The sequence below is a fragment of the Maniola jurtina genome, chromosome 7, assembly GCF_905333055.1.
Source record: "Maniola jurtina chromosome 7, ilManJurt1.1, whole genome shotgun sequence".
NCBI classification, from domain to species: Eukaryota; Metazoa; Arthropoda; class Insecta; order Lepidoptera; family Nymphalidae; genus Maniola; species Maniola jurtina.
Genome location: NC_060035.1, coordinates 12,116,815 through 12,132,956, shown reverse-complemented (window position 1 = coordinate 12,132,956; position 16,142 = coordinate 12,116,815). Strand labels below are relative to the sequence as shown.

At 36.5% G+C, this 16,142-nt stretch overlaps 2 protein-coding genes across 2 annotated transcripts; both read right to left on the bottom strand.

Moving 5' to 3' along the window:
- Positions 1–1,299: 1,299 nt before the first annotated feature.
- On the bottom strand, positions 1,300–2,677 carry LOC123866664. The gene is made up of 3 exons (XM_045908349.1): positions 2,459–2,677; positions 1,879–2,091; positions 1,300–1,774 (listed from the first exon to the last, which is right to left on the bottom strand). The coding sequence occupies exons 1-3, from the start codon at positions 2,586–2,588 to the stop codon at positions 1,416–1,418; spliced, it is 702 nt and encodes a 233-aa protein (XP_045764305.1). The 5' UTR covers positions 2,589–2,677; the 3' UTR covers positions 1,300–1,415.
- A 9,251-nt stretch (positions 2,678–11,928) lies between these two features.
- Positions 11,929–15,916, bottom strand: LOC123866670 (uncharacterized histidine-rich protein DDB_G0274557-like). Its single transcript, XM_045908355.1, has 3 exons — positions 15,771–15,916; positions 13,108–13,231; positions 11,929–12,263 (listed from the first exon to the last, which is right to left on the bottom strand). Exons 1-3 carry the CDS (start codon positions 15,828–15,830, stop codon positions 11,977–11,979), a joined length of 471 nt encoding a protein of 156 aa, XP_045764311.1. The 5' UTR covers positions 15,831–15,916; the 3' UTR covers positions 11,929–11,976.
- Between the last annotated feature and the right edge of the window lie 226 nt (positions 15,917–16,142).

Genomic DNA, 16,142 nt, shown 5'->3' with positions numbered 1-16,142 from the left:
TATAGGTACTAGTATGTAACTCTATCACAGTAGTCATAATATGGACAGTCGTAACTCGAGTCTTTCTGTATCTGTGTCGAAGGCCCTGGCCTGATCTATTCACTTACAGATTTATTTATAGGCGTTTTTTAGGAAGGACATCGATATTTTCACATTCGGTTTCAGAATTCACATTATTCGATAAAATTCTATATTCCACAGAGTATCAAACTACTTGGGGTTTTTGGACCTAAAAAGCGGTGGTAGCATTTTGACCTCCTATTCCGGAGATCCAAGGTTCGATCGAACGCACCACTTTTATTTTTTAAATTCAGATTTGATTGCAATCTCACCTGGTGGTAAGTGATGACTAATGATGCAGTCTAAGATGGAAGCGGGCTAACCATGGCCGTTTTTATAAAACTCACACCCCTTTGGTTTCTACACGGCATCCTACCGGAACGCTAAATTGCTTGGCGGCACGGCTTTGCCGGTGGGCTAGTAACTAGCCACGGCCGAAGCCTCCCACCAGAAACCACTAATTCTGCATGCTGTAAGCGTCTATCTGCGTGGTAAAGTCCACTATAAATAGTCTAAGCCCTTCTCATTCTGAGAGAAGACCCGTATGTACTTAGTAGTGAGTCGCTGATGGGTTGAGTAGGGGGAGTAAGTAACCCCTGCACTTTCGTTAGGTACTGATCTTTTAAACTTCAATTTTTTTTAAAACAAAAAATCATTTAATTTCTATGAAATAATAGTGGTGCCAGGTTTTGTCTCTGGTTTAACTGTAAAATGTTAACAGACAAACGGACACACTTTCGCATTTATATTATTCTAGACTTGCATTAGAAAAAATTTGAAAAGCCTGATTTATTTAAATTGCATTTCCCAATATTCTAAATAGAAAACCTAGGTATTCTAGATAGATAGTTAGACCGTACCTACATTGTTTTTAGATTATCGATGCATAAAGAAATTAATTCGATAAATTATATAAAGTAGGGTCAGTTCAGTGCTCTACATTGTTAATAGGTATAACCGGATCTAGTTCTGATGATAATAATGATAAGACGTTATGTATTACAATAAAGGTGGTGTTCCATTGCTGCGCACTCTGTTCACACATAAGGTTCGCACGTTAATTATTTAGTAAATAATACTTTATTCAGTTATTAGATGATGTCCGCGACTATATCCTCGTGAAATTATTCACTAATGATACACACAGCGCTAGAATGCAGCCAGTATTCTTAGCAACATTGCCATTTCCATCTGGGTATGATTTGTACAGAAATTATATGAGACTAGGTATAATTTTTCAATTATTATATTTTCCATTAAACAAATTGATTTTCGTAGAAAGTAGAGACATCAAGTGAACAGCTGCTTTCGTGTGACAGTTGTGGCGAGTTTTCTGCATGGACACCAGGTTAAGATCACTTTCCGTACGGTGGCTTAGGTTTGGTATCCGCTGAAGCATCAGAGAAAGGGCTGCTTTGAAGAGCACTTGAATTTCTGGCAACAGGACTGTAGTAAGAATTCAATGGATCAAGGGACATAGCTTCTTCTTCAGCTCTTGTAACTGATTCAAAGATTTCTCTCTGTACTCGCAATTGTAAGTATTTCGGAAGTTCGCGTGTCTTCTGGTACAAACTTGCAAACAAGTTTGATAGTGCATCTTGTGGTACGCGGTTCATATCAAAACTTGACATTTCAAGTATTTTTTGTTTCCTGTTCTCATGGTCTATGTAAGATGAAGATGGATGTGGGGATCCCGGCGGAGAGGGCGTAGATTCTATAATATTAAGATTAAGATTAGTTAGATATTAGTGACCTAAATATATAACAATATGTACATGAAATGACGAAGTATGAATTTAACAGCTTTCAGTAACTGACCTATATCTGAGGAATTTTGAGTGTCGTGATGACTGTCTTGTAAAGTTGGGAGACTTGAAACTGTCTCCGTATATTCACTCTGTTGCAATACAAATTCCATCTGGGCCTCGTATTTCCAGGGTCTCAATATTTGCACCGTAGCGGTTTTGCGACGTCTCAAAGCTTCCCTATGGCTATCTCGTAATTTCTTCCACTGATTTTTGGCTTCTCTACCTATAAAAGAAAAATTCAAGGAATATCCAGCAATATCTTTATAAGATTTTCAAAAACTGTATCTATACCAGTATTGATGATTTTTTGGATAAGGATTGAGGAATTTGAACTCCAAGTTCAACGAAAAAGTCTGTACTTGAGACAAACAATACATATAAATTCAAAAATTGGCAAATCCTTAGTTCCCACCACTTAGGTGGGCAATATCCTGGCAGCGTATCATTTTTTGATAACTACCTACCTTTATAAATACCTGAGGTAATTATTATTGGTTGTTTGCAAAACAGTGCAATTGGAAATTTTTCGTGAATACATTCTTTAGTAATAAGTCGATTAAAATTAAAAATAATAGGTAAGTCTTGCTCACCATTTACAAGTCCACACTGCTTCGCTATACGATCCCAAGCTGCATCCTTCTTACCAGTGTCCCTATAATAAATATCGTTCATGTTCCACAAACAGGGATATTGTTTAACCTTTTCTATCAAAGATTCCATAGTGGGACAAAATATAACACGTTTGCTTAAAATTAAAAATACGTCTTTCGTAGTCAACTGGTTCACTCACGAGTCACGGTTTACGAGTGCACGATACTCGACAAAATGGCGGACAATGGCGCGTCCCCTCCCATCGCCCCTAGGATTACCAGATCCAAAAATGAAAACTCCGGACAAAATATCGTTTTCAGAAAACTAGTGTTACTTATCTATTTATTTTATTCATAACATCTAAATCAAAATCAAAGTCAATACGGTTTAATATAGTTTACTCTACCTGGTTCCCGCGATTTCGTTCGCGTCCATTTACTTAAGTATGTTTCACAAAGGTCTCGTTGAAATTTCTCATTAAATGGACAAAATGATAAACGCAGAGCTTTTGTGAAACGAAGGAGTATTATTGAATGAGAAACTATAATAATTACTGAAATACGTAAAATCAAAATTAAAAAATATATTCATATCATGTAGGACACTTCATATCATGTTGTAGTGTCTCTTATGCTACGTCTATGGTTCGAAATGCAGATTCTACTGAATTTATAATAAACAGTTAATATTATGCACCTATATATCACATCAAGTTTTTTTGTTATTAACAACAAAATAGACACACTCTAATTTTTTCTCCCATTTATTAAGTTTATCAACAGCTATAACAAATAAATCAATTACCTACATACAATATTAAAAATACAAAGTTCTTAGAAAAAAATTATAAGCTAATGATAGGTAAACACCGCATGCGAATAGTGTCGACTAATGTTACAACTAAAAATTAATTTATATAACAATACATAACTAAATTCTAAGCTAATAAACAAATAAGCAAGGGGTACAGTATTTTTAGTGAATGAATAATCAATCAATCAATCAGGCTCTTTGCGTCTACTGCTGGACATAGGCCTTTCCGAGAGCGCGCACCACACACGATCCTCCGCCTTCCTCATCCACCCACTTCCCCCTATCCTATTAAGGTCATCAGCCCAGCGGGTCGGAGGTCGTCCCGCACTGCGCTTGCTGATACGCGGTTTCAGACTTTGGGGCAAATCCGGAACATTCGAGTCGCTTGGTGCTCCCAGTCCCAACTCCCTAACAACGCGAGAAACTACGCAGTCGTGCGCCGCGTGGGCTGTGACGCGTGCAATCTGCTCCGATCACCCTGCATTGCCGTGCCGAGTGCCGACTGCCGATAGCGCGCGGAGCGTTGAGCTACGTGGACGTGTCTGCGGTCACGCGTGTCAATGACGTCATCAACCACGTATTCGTAACGTAGCTTGATCGTGGGCTGTGGATAACATTATGTAAATTGTGTGAACATATTGTAAGATTTTGAAAATTTTTTCACTAGTAGAAAGCTACATTGTTCCTGAGTGACATAGGCTATACCTATTTAATTTACAAAAAAAACATTTGTATGAAAATTGTACTTAGCTACCCGTGCGAAGCCGTGGCGAGTCGCTAGTTGCCAATAAAGCTAAAGATTTATCGAAAACTAGCGGATATCCGGCGTTTGCTACGCAATAAAAAGAATATGCCTAATGAATTGTTCTTTTTTTAAAACCATCTTCACATTATTGCCTTTCTAATGAAACTGATTTGAGGCATATCAGTTGGATGGTTTCGAAGCCGTACATAGATAGACATTTTTTGTGTTTTATATAGTTATTATAGATAAATCACCAGTTAAAAAAATTACATACTCCCTGTCAACCGGTGACCCCGCCGTACAAACGAAGGAAGCACAACTATCGACCCACTATCGACCAAATCTCTGTAATTACACGTCACGCACACAAACTCAACATAAATTCTACGAAACTGGCCACTTAACACCTTCCGATACGCATTTGACACAACGTAGTGATTATATTTTTTTGTTTGACACTTCAATGAAATAATTTAATTTTAAATCGTATCGTAATCGTGCTGTGCAAATTACACAACTTCAAATTGAAGTCTAGGGTTGTCAGAAAATAAATGGGGTAATTTTGCCTAAAAATGAGCAATTTTTTTTTCATTATATTTAGACAAATTTATATTTTATTTTTGATGACAATCATAATATAACTAAGCGAAAAAGGCTGTTTTGTTAATTAAAAGATTTTAAATTGATATTGAAATTTAACTAAAACAAAACTTATTACTAAATTGTAGTACATTTAATATACCAGTCTCCGTCATAATAGCTGCATGCCAAATTTATCATGAAGTACCTAGGTACCTACGTAATTGGTGTACGTACGTTGGACAGATAAAAACATACGTTTTTATCTGTCCAACGTACTTACCATGTTGTCTTCTATGTTTTTTGTAAATGTATATGTTTGTGTGTGCAATAAAGAAATAAATAAATAGGTAATCAAAATCTTACTACATTAATAATATTATTTAGTTATAGTTAGTCCATGATAGGTAGTAGTATTGGCATCACTCAGAAAAGCAGGTATTATTTAAATATTTTTATCGAATTATTGGAATGTCCTCTCCAAAACCAACACAAAAAAACACAAGTTTAATGTGTAAGGTTATCCGAGAGTAATAATCTAAACAAACTAATGCCAAAATAAGTAATTTAATTAGAGCGTGATTGCTATCACAACATCTAATTATCCAGTTCACAATCCAAATACCGAAAATATGCGATATCGCTCCGAATCTCAGAAGGAGACTAAACTAAAACCTTCGAAACGCCCGTATTTATGCAAGTTCAATCTTGTTGGCCTCCTAGCAACAGATTGTATGACATCGAATGAGCGAAATATCGATTTTATCAAACTACCTGCATTAGATAAATTAATAATTTTATATTATTTTTGACAACTCAAATCAATTTTTAAAAATAACCTTACAGTAGGCACCCACCAAAACAACCTTAGCGACGAACGGAGGACTCGTCACGCGTGATGTGGTCAAAGATGGGACGCTATACGGATAGCTAGAATATTTATCTTTATTTCGGTATTTTTTAAGGTCATAAATGTCAGAAAACACAAGACAAATAAAATATGAACCCATTTTGAATAAATAACTTTGAATTTGGCTTAGAGAAAAAAAAAACCGCTACCCAAGAGCCGCTTTGTGTAATTTGGTAAGAGATCTACGATATAGGGATGTAAACTTGCCCGGTGTATAACACCAAAAGTAGTGAATAGTCTACTAACCCTGCGAGATACGCTAAATAAAATCGCTAACTGGTACATACTTGGATTATTATTAAATATTTTTAGTGAATATATTGCGTTTTTATATTTGACTTTTTAACTTTTTTATTTTTAACTGTCAGGATACGATTATATAGTAAACATGGTGATGGGCACCCTGTTAAGCAGAGATTTTCAATAAGGCCAGAGGCCCTATACTGTAATTAATCAAAATTATGTAAAAACAGAGTAGGTAAATTTTAATACGTTGCAATCGATAAATTATTATTTTCTAGCATCGAACATCCATCGATTTGTAACTATCATAATAAAGACTAATCTAATGAGATCTCATTTTTTAATAATCATCGTGAAAGGGAAAAATAGGGAAAAATAGGAAAATAGGCAAATTTTCATATGTGAATGGTATCATTCCATAACGCACACATACTCATCAACTGACAGTTCCCCTGCTTCATTTGACTTTTCGGAGCATACCATCCTGAGTATTTATTCATCCAAGACTCCCTGTATGTAATTTATGTATGTTCCCTTTAGGAACTATCTATACCGCAACTGGAGAAAGGAAGCTTTGTCCTTGTTGCATGCATTATGTTATAGATTGCATATTATCTCTCGTAATCCAATACCTTCGGTGGCTGACTTTTATTACAAATATTATATGCTTTTCCTGGTCATGTAATTTACACCCATCTAACTGAGTAAGTATATCAAGAATAAAGGTGCCCACGCACTCGAACTGAACTGCAGCTGAACTGCGCGTCGTGGCAGCGCCCCGCACGATATTCTCTCCAGCCGCGACGCGCGGCAGTGACGCGCTACGCGGTACGCGCAGTTGCAGTGCAGTGCGCACGTGCAGTTCAGTTGCAGTTCAGTTCAAGTGCGTGGGCATCTTTACGTGAACATTTCGAACTCTTTTGTCGATTCAAATGCACTTGTAAAAGTTTCCAATTTGAACAAAAATCTGTTTTTCAATCTTTCATCATTGCGACTCCAGGAATAATTTTTTTTAGTAAGATTTAAAAAAGTAAATTCATATCAGGACTAAAATTAGTTTTGGAACTAAAAATTACAAATAAGTAAGGAAAATGAAAACTTTATTGTGAGTAAATCAAACAAGTTTTGATTTGTAATTTTGTTTAATTAATCTATACTTATAATAATTAAAATTAAAGGAACTATTTTGTGAATTAAGATATTATTAGATTATTTAAATAAAATAACACTTATGACAGACAGCAATTTATTCGGACGCGGCCAACAAGAGAAAGGATGACAGTTGCCACAGAACATATTTTATACAATGACATTGTCACAGAGTAGGTACTATGCGTTCACACTTCATCATCCTCCCTTGAACGCAAACCCATAGCTCCAAGGAAGTGTTGATGCTTTGGCTTTGGCAGGGCTTTGGTCAGCGAGTCTGCAGTCATCGAGCTGGTTTCAACGTACTCGACACAAATCTCTCCATTGGCTACCTTGTCTCTTACAAAGTGATGCCGCACGTCGATGTGTTTGCTGCGAGCCTGAAAACTTTCATTACACGTTAGCTTGATTGCACTTTGGTTATCACAGTACAATTTCAGAGGAAAAAGTTTTTCTTGCGGCCAAAGTTCAGTGTGCAGCTGCCTTAACCATAAGGCTTCTTGAACTGCGGCAGACAGAGACATATACTCTGCCTCAGTGGTGGATAAGGCTACTGTTGGTTGCCTTCTTGAGTTCCATGATATGGCAGAGCCCTGAAACATAAAAATGTAACCAGTACAAGAACGACGATCTTCAGAGTTTGAAGCCCAATCAGCATCACAGTATCCAATGATTGATTCGTTATTTGGCTTGTACATTAGTTTCATATTTCTTGTACCCTTCAGGTAACGCATTAATCTCTTGACTGCTTGCCAGTGATTAATTTCAGGTTTATTATTAAATTTACTCAAAGTGTTAACTGCATAGGTTATGTCGGGCCTAGTTCCTTGGCATAAGTAAAGTAAACATCCAATAGCTTCTTGATAGGGTACGTCTGTCAAGATATCTTTACCAGAGCTTGTAAGTATCATTCCTGGTTCCATGGGTGTACTCGCAGGCTTACATTCACCCATATGGAAACGTTCTAAGATCTGATCAATATATCTTGTTTGATCAATGCATATAGCATCTTCTAGGTATGTAATTCTGAACCCAATGCAGTAATTAGCTCTTCCTATGTCTTGCATTTTAAAATTTTCCTTTAATTGTTGTTTTAAATTTTTAGCTTCATTTTCATCAGTGTAAAACAAAAGTAAGTCATCCACATATACTGCAATTATTAATATATTTTTCTTAGAAATGTTGTAATAGATACAAGGTTCGACCTTTGACCTTTTCAAACCAATATTTTGTAGGACATCATTTAATTTCATATTCCATCTTCTGCTTGCTTGTTTTAAGCCATAGATTGATTTATTAAGTTTACATACTTGTTCATTTTGTTTATATAATGGTGGCTGCTCCATGTACAATTCCACGTCAATTTCACCTTGAAGGAAGGCAGTCACAGCATCCATCTGCTCTATTTTCATTTTGTATTTAACAGCCAAGCCGATCAAGTATCTAACTGAGGTATGACGGACAACAGGCGCATACACTTCTTCATAGTCAATACCTCGCCGTTGTGCATAGCCTTTGATAACTAATCTTGCTTTATATTTGCTTATGTTGCCTTCTGCATCCAGCTTCGTTTTATAAACCCATTTGCAAGGTATGGCTCGACGACCTGATGGAAGATCGGTGAGTGTCCACGTGTTATTCTCCATTAGTGAATTATACTCAGATTCCATAGCTTTTTGCCACTGAAGACAGTTAACGCTTGACAAAGCTGCCTCTGGTGTCTCAGGATCCTCTTCTATCGGTGTAACAGAGCTGGTTACCGCCTGACATAAAAAAGTCTTCTTGATGTTTTGTCTAGGTCTCAAAGATATCTGCCTTGGGGTAACTTCCTTTATTGGCTCCTCTGGTACATAGGTCTCATCAGCACCATAAGTTGTGTCAGAGCTATCTATAAGAGAGCTTGTATTCAGATCTGCTGCATCAGCAGTTGTGCTGCAGGACTCTTTTGAGGTATCTTGTAAGCTGTCAGTATTCTTTTCAGTCAATGGAATAAGTGCATAATCCTTTTTAATATCATTTTCTAAAAATATGACATTTCTACTTCTTAAAACTTGTTTCTTTGACTCATCATATAACCTATATCCTTTTGTGTCACTACAATATCCAACAAATATTAATTTTTGAGATTTACTATCCCATTTTTGTCTTTTCTCTTTGGGAATATGCACCATAGCTTTACAACCAAATATTCTCAAATTACTTATGTCTGGTTTCTTTCCACTCCATACTTCCTCAGGAGTCTTGTATTGTAGCGACTTCGTAGGAGCTCTGTTGATGACATATGCTGCCGTTGACACTGCCTCAGCCCAAAATTGTTTAGATAAACTGGAATTTAAAAGCATACATTTAGCTCTCTCGACCAAAGTTCGGTTCATTCGCTCGGCTAAACCATTTTGCTCAGGCGTGTAAGGATTGGTTGTTTGATGTTGGATACCTGACTTTTTTAAGAAGTTATCAAACTCATTATTTACATATTCTTTGCCATTATCTGTTCTTAATATCTTAATCTTTCTATTTAACTGATTTTCAACAAGATTTTTGAACTCTTTAAATTTTTCTAAGGAATCAGACTTTGATTTTAAAAAATAAACATAAACTTTCCTAGAACAGTCATCAATAAATGTAATAAAATATCTGGCACCTCCCAGAGATAGCTTTTCCATGGGTCCACATATATCGGAGTGAACTAAACCGAGGATTTCAGAAGCTCTCGTGCCCTCATGCTTAAACGACTGTCTCGTCTGCTTTCCTTCAATACAAGTAGTGCAAAGTACATTATTTGTATTTATGGACTGTGGTAAATCGGTACCAGTAGTAAATTCTTTAATTTTTGCAAGGTCAGTAAAGTTTAGGTGACCTAATCTTTGATGCCATAAATAAGTAGAAGTAAAAAGTGCATATGCTGCATCATTCACCACATACATATTATTTATGCATTTAGCTGTCAAAATTAATTTCTGATTTTGATAGACGCTGCATTCATTTTCTGTAAATTTTAACTGACACCCATTCCGAGTCATTTGACTGACTGACAGCAAGTTGGTTGCTAGTCCTGGCACATATAAAACGTCTCTAACCTGAATGACTTGAGTGTTGTTGCCGGATCCTGGTATTTGTAGATTTAAATTGCCACATCCTTTCACTTGTAAGCTTTTACTGTCTGCCATTTTTATCGTTGCTACTGTTGCTGTCTTGCGATCATATAACCAATCTTCTCGGTTGGTCATATGCACACTCGCACCGGAGTCGATGACCCAGCAATTGTCAACGCTAACTGAAAAAGCAGAAAAAGCAGCTACAAATCCAGAATTGCTATTATTACTTTTAGATTTACTCTCTTTCTTCTTACTAGAAGTACAATTTGTGCTCTTGTGACCATATTCGTTACAGGTGTAGCACCTGGGTCCCTTTCCGTGACCCTTGTTCCGACTAAACTTGTGTACATTCCTTTTATTATAATTAGTATAAAATGCAGCTGAGTCAGAGGACTTTACATCTTGTAAAATTTTAGTTTTTACAAAATCTGCACTAATAGACACACCTGAACTCTCTATTGCCATGATCATAGGTTTGTAGGTGTCCGGCAAACCTGCCAGAAGCAAAGTGCCTAACCACTCATCATCTACAGCAAAACCTATATTTCTGAGTTTGTGTGCAGTGGACATCACCTTGTTCACGTATTCCTCAACATTTGAGCAACTATCTAGGCTTGTTGTAATTAAATCTTTCAAAAGTCCTACCTTACGTGACAGGCCGGAGTCGTCGAATGCGCGCTGTAAGTTTAGCCATACCTCGCGTGCTGTCCGTGCTTCTTGAACGTGTATATAATTTACCGGGTCAATAAGCAATATGATTTTTGACTTTGCCTTGACATCTTTTTGAGCATCTTTAGCGCCCGGATCAATACATTCCCACAAATCCTCGTGCTCGAGATATGATTTCACGGCGAATTTCCATGTATTGTAGTTGTCTCGACCAGTGAGCTTCTCAATAAAGGCAAGTGGATTGATTGACGCCATGATGTCCTGAAAAGTAAAGGCCCTACGCGTTCGTCCGAAATCTGTCTTAATCCGCCAAAATAAACTGTATTTATTTGATTTTAATTTATTACGCGCAGTGGAAGCGTGCTGGGCCCATAACCTAAAGGAACTATTTTGTGAATTAAGATATTATTAGATTATTTAAATAAAATAACACTTATGACAGACAGCAATTTATTCGGACGCGGCCAACAAGAGAAAGGATGACAGTTGCCACAGAACATATTTTATACAATGACATTGTCACAGAGTAGGTACTATGCGTTCACACTTCATCAAAAATACATATAATTTAGTTAGGTAAGTCTACCTAACTACTAATACGTAGGTAACTATGTTATTTTATTAATCTAATTTAGCCCTTACCTTACATGTAATCAATTTCAACTTGCAAACTAATAACTAAGTGTGAGCTATGAAATGCAAAACCCGTGTTACCTTAATTATTAACTAAAAACAACAATAACCGTTATTATTAAAACCCGAGAAACAGAAACGTTAATTTCTAAGGGTGATCTTGCATTTCAAATGCGAAAGATCTATCAGCCAAATTTGCCATCACAGATAAATACTGCATCCTGGAGACACGGGACATAGGATACTTTTAGTACCCAGAAAATCAAAAAATATCATTTTCGAAAAAAAAAAACCACAGGTAAAAATATATACATTGACAAAGACGCTGTTACAGTTTAGCAAAATATAATTTGCGCCACAGGCTGAAATGGCAACTAGGGCACAGAATATAATAATAGTACTGACGTAACCGAGGTGGGGACGCCCCGCAGAGCCCCCGCGATAAACCGCTGCGCGTGAGTTCCTTATAAGTACTCAATGCATATACCCCGATTGCCATCTCATCCTGTCGCGTACTATAGATAGATTTCGTCCCGAATGTCTACCAAATACCTACTTGTAAGTTGTAGTAATAGAAACAGCAAATACAAAGCCTGTATTGTCTCAATTAAACAAAAACACAACAAAAAATTCTATAGATACGATCAAATAAGTTATAAAACAATATTCAGAAACGCTTCGCTACGAAGCGTGTTTTTTTCCAACGTGATGTCGAACACCCCACTTGTAATTTGCATTTTTGTCCGTTTTGACGAATGAATGGACTGGACCGATCACACCGGCATTTCCATTGTGATCATTATTGTGATTGTGATCATTATTGTGATTGTGATCATTTTTGTGATTGTGATCATTGTGATGATCGTGATCATCTTCTTCGTCCTCGTAATCATCATAATCATGCATAATATGTTTGGGTCGCTCCGGTTTTGGTATTGGTGGATGTCTTACGTATAGTTCCGGTCGATCTGGAAATAAAAATATTTTGTAGAATTCTAGTCTATGTAGTTCATATCGATCGAGTGCTATTGTTAAGCACCGTTGACTCAAGTTGGTAACTTCATAGATGCCTGACTTTGGATGACTGACTGAATTTGGCCTTTTCGTTTCCTCCTTGCCTCGGATCGATCCCGGTTATTTTTATCGCTATCATTTGATGTAACATTATATATGGAAAGATCTGGGAACCCCATACATTATTATCTCGAGAGAACTCCTGTCCCTGTGATTAATAGAAAGGAGTCACAACCCTCAGACATGAGGAATAAGAATTAAAATCTTGTTAAGTACCTACTTAAAAAATAAAAGATAAAAATGGAGATATTTACTTAGATTCTAGTCATAATTAATACATTTATACTTATATCTTCAGCTTTAATCTTTTTTAGATTTTTATCTATTTCACTGGCCGATGTAAACTTAGCTCATTGCTGTAAGTTCATGTTTATTAAATTTGCTATTATGATGAATTTACAGTATGAAGATCATTAATTAAGAGTGTTAAGGTCAAATTCCATCCTATCTATGAAATTTCCCAATTTAAAACTAAAACAGTTGCTTAGATCGTCTCAGATTACGGTAGGATTGTACTAAAATTAGTATGATGAAACTGATAAAAGTTGTACCAACTCTTTGTTTTAAGAACGGTAGGGGGAAATCTGGAAATTGACCCTATAAGAAGATTTGAAACTAATCAAGATTTATGCAAATAAGTAATTACCTACCTACTCATATAAATGATGTCTATCTAAAATTTTTGAATTTATCAATAGCTTCATAAATAAATAAGGCCAGGTGATGTTGAGGACTTACTTGGAAGCCTATGATGATGAGGTATCGGTGCTAATCTGGTGACTCGCAATTGAGGAACTCTTTGCACCGGGAAGAAGGGAAACGACCACCCTGTGGCTACCATAGCCACACTTGCAAGGATTATCTGAAATAAAAAATAAATAAAAACATGATTAAGTATACTAATAAACCAGCAGATTTTATTTGACTAGGAGTTATTTCAGTCCTGTTCGCTCATTATTTTTTAAGCGATGTATATAGAAACCACTAATTTTGGATGAGTTTCAAAGCCACTGATCATTATTGTTATAATAATTTTATTGACAAACAAAAAGTGTATTATGGTACCGAATTTTAATAAAGAATTTGAATTTGACTTTGAACCTTCGAACGACGTCTTTACAAGAGTTTTATCTCCTTACTTATAAACGTAACGAGTATGAGTGGAACTAGAAATTTTAGTACATTTGACTTTAGGTGTCTACATAATTATGTGAAGATTATCGGAATTCTTAATTATTCTCTTTTAATAAAATTGAAACTAAAGAATTTATGGGATGTGTCACGAATAAGCAATTACCTTGGATTTAATTCATCAAAGGCAATTACCTAAGTATATAAGATGAATAAAACTGGCGTAACAAGCCAGTATAAAGTTTTCTCTTTCGTTTCATATATTATGTTTATACAAAGTTTGTGTCACGCTGGTGCGCTGCACGCTGCAACGTAATTGTATCATTAAAATGCATCACATGATTACTTTTTCCCGACGTAACGTAAAAAATAACAAGAACACGAAATAGTTTTTAAATGTTTCCATTGAATATTGTATAGAAGCGGACGTTACTTTGCGGAAGTCCATGATATATAAGGTACCAAAAGCTTAAATTGCTATAATTCCAACATGCATTATAATTTGCGCATGGCTAAGGTTTGGAATACTCTCCCGCGATCTGTGTTTCCTACCAATTACAATCCGGGTATCTTTAAAACAAGAGTGAATAGGCACCTTCTAGGTAAACGCGTCCCATCTTAGACCACATCATCACTTTCCATCAGGTGTGATTGTGGTCAAGTGCTTGCCTATAGTGAATTAAAAAAAAAAAAAAAAATTCGCTAAACCAGACAAATCTTGCAACATGCGATATGCACTGCCGAAGGTTCCTACCGCTAAACGTGCTGGAAAAGCCAGCCACCAACCAAGCAATACGCACCACAACCACGCAGCAGAAACCACTCGACGCACGTTTCGCCCCCTTACAATGCACAATTGCAAAGAATTGAATGAAGAAATTGCAATTGAAACGTAGGTACATACGTCCAGTGGTTTTGGGATGTTGCAAGCCTTGCTTTTCTTTACCTTGAATAATGATTTATAGTGGTTGCAGTAGCCTTGACATCGGCATCTTCAAAATATTGTACTTTCCTTCTATCCTACTCTATTGTCTTAACAGTGTATATGCCTAGAATAGAATAGAATAGATTTTTATTCAAATAAACTTTTACAAGTGCTTTTGAATCGTCAAATAATTTACCACTGGTTCGGAATGCCGTTCATACCGAGAAGAACCAGCAAGAAACTCGGCGGTTGCTCTACGGCTACGCATTACAATGTTACTGTTACGTTGTATCATCGACATTATATCACACATTATATTATTACCTGCAGTAGCAATGCTCTATAATTTTACGCCAATAACGTTCTGCGGAAACTATTTAGCCTTCATAACTTATAGCATGTTGGTACAGTCAGCAAATCCAATAACTCCGTTTTATTCATTTTCAGTTTTTTTTTAATCAAAGAATATTAGCCATGTTAAATGACTAATATTCCCCTTTCCTCTCCAACTAAGCGTCCAGGCTTGTGCTAGGAGTAGGTACGACAATAGTGCAACGGGCGGGGTTTGAACCGTCGACCTTTCGGTTTTCAGTCCACTCCTTTACCGGTTGAGCTATTGAGGCTCTCAATTAAGGTTATGTCTAATTCTTCATTTACTCTTTAGAGTTATCGAATTTTTTCTCTTAAATATATTGGTACGTTACTTACTTGGTGGAGAGTTCAATTTACCGAGTAACATTGTGCCAAATCCTTGAACATAATCGTTTTTTTTGTTTCTACTATGATGCAAAAGTTGAATATCATTAGTGCTTATTTTGATGCAGACAAAAAAGCAACTAGGTTAACTAGGATAACAAGATAGCTACAATCATGTCTGATGGAAAGCAAAATGAGGTCTGGTTGAAGCACACTTTTATTTTGTGATTGCTCCTACCGTGTGTTTGCCGTAACTGAACTTTGAAACTAACCTATGAAGGGGTTTTCTTAATAAAAAATTAAAATAGCAAACGAGCAGGTGGGTCACTTGATGTTAAGTGATTACCGCCGCCCATGATTATTTGCTGTACTAGAGGAACCGTTAATGCATTGCCGGCTTTTCAGGAATAGGTCGGAGTAAAATTACTTGCGGTGCGGTTTACAAATTACTGGCAGCCACAGATGCAGCACAGAAATTAATACAAAAGGTCTATAGATGTAGATTGCAATTTTATACACTGACCGTACATATAATCGTACAAGCTATTCCCAGTCGAACTTCCATTCGCCGCCAGTTCGAAAACCGGACCAGAATTTGCGAAACATCACAAGTCACAATTCACATTACGAGTACAGTTAAAAAACTCACCAAAGTGTAGCAATCCATATTATTATTAACGGCCTTATTCGGGACAGTAATGGTCGGCATAAGGTCGAACAGCCTCTTTTAAAGTAGAAAGAAAACTGATCACTTTCTATGCCGATTTTACGCTTTGACGCGTCGCGCTCCGGTTCAAGTGGTCTGTCTTGAAAAATGATTTGTTTAGGATGACAATAAATCTACTTACTACCTATTTATGAGTCAGCGTTACGAAATCGTAGCTGTACAGTAGTTCTGCGGAAGTTACAGTAACTTATCTATGGCAGTATTTATGGCATAACAAATTCCTGTTCAAAATCCCACTTCCCATTAGTCTCACCACAAAATGTATGGTCCTCACTGAGTACTAACAGTCGTTTA

Excerpts from the sequence above, each read along its gene's own strand:
- LOC123866664 (XM_045908349.1), bottom strand. The coding sequence starts at position 2,588 with ATGGAATCTTTGATAGAAAAGGTTAAACAATATCCCTGTTTGTGGAAC. Across the intron at positions 2,092-2,458 it reads GCAGTGTGGACTTGTAAATG|GTAGAGAAGCCAAAAATCAG; the intron begins GTGAGCAAGACT and ends TTTCTTTTATAG. Across the intron at positions 1,775-1,878 it reads TCAAAATTCCTCAGATATAG|AATCTACGCCCTCTCCGCCG; the intron begins GTCAGTTACTGA and ends TTAATATTATAG.
- LOC123866670 (XM_045908355.1), bottom strand. The coding sequence starts at position 15,830 with ATGCCGACCATTACTGTCCCGAATAAGGCCGTTAATAATAATATGGAT. Across the intron at positions 13,232-15,770 it reads ATATGGATTGCTACACTTTG|ATAATCCTTGCAAGTGTGGC; the intron begins GTGAGTTTTTTA and ends TTTTTATTTCAG. Across the intron at positions 12,264-13,107 it reads TCATCATCATAGGCTTCCAA|ATCGACCGGAACTATACGTA; the intron begins GTAAGTCCTCAA and ends TTTTATTTCCAG.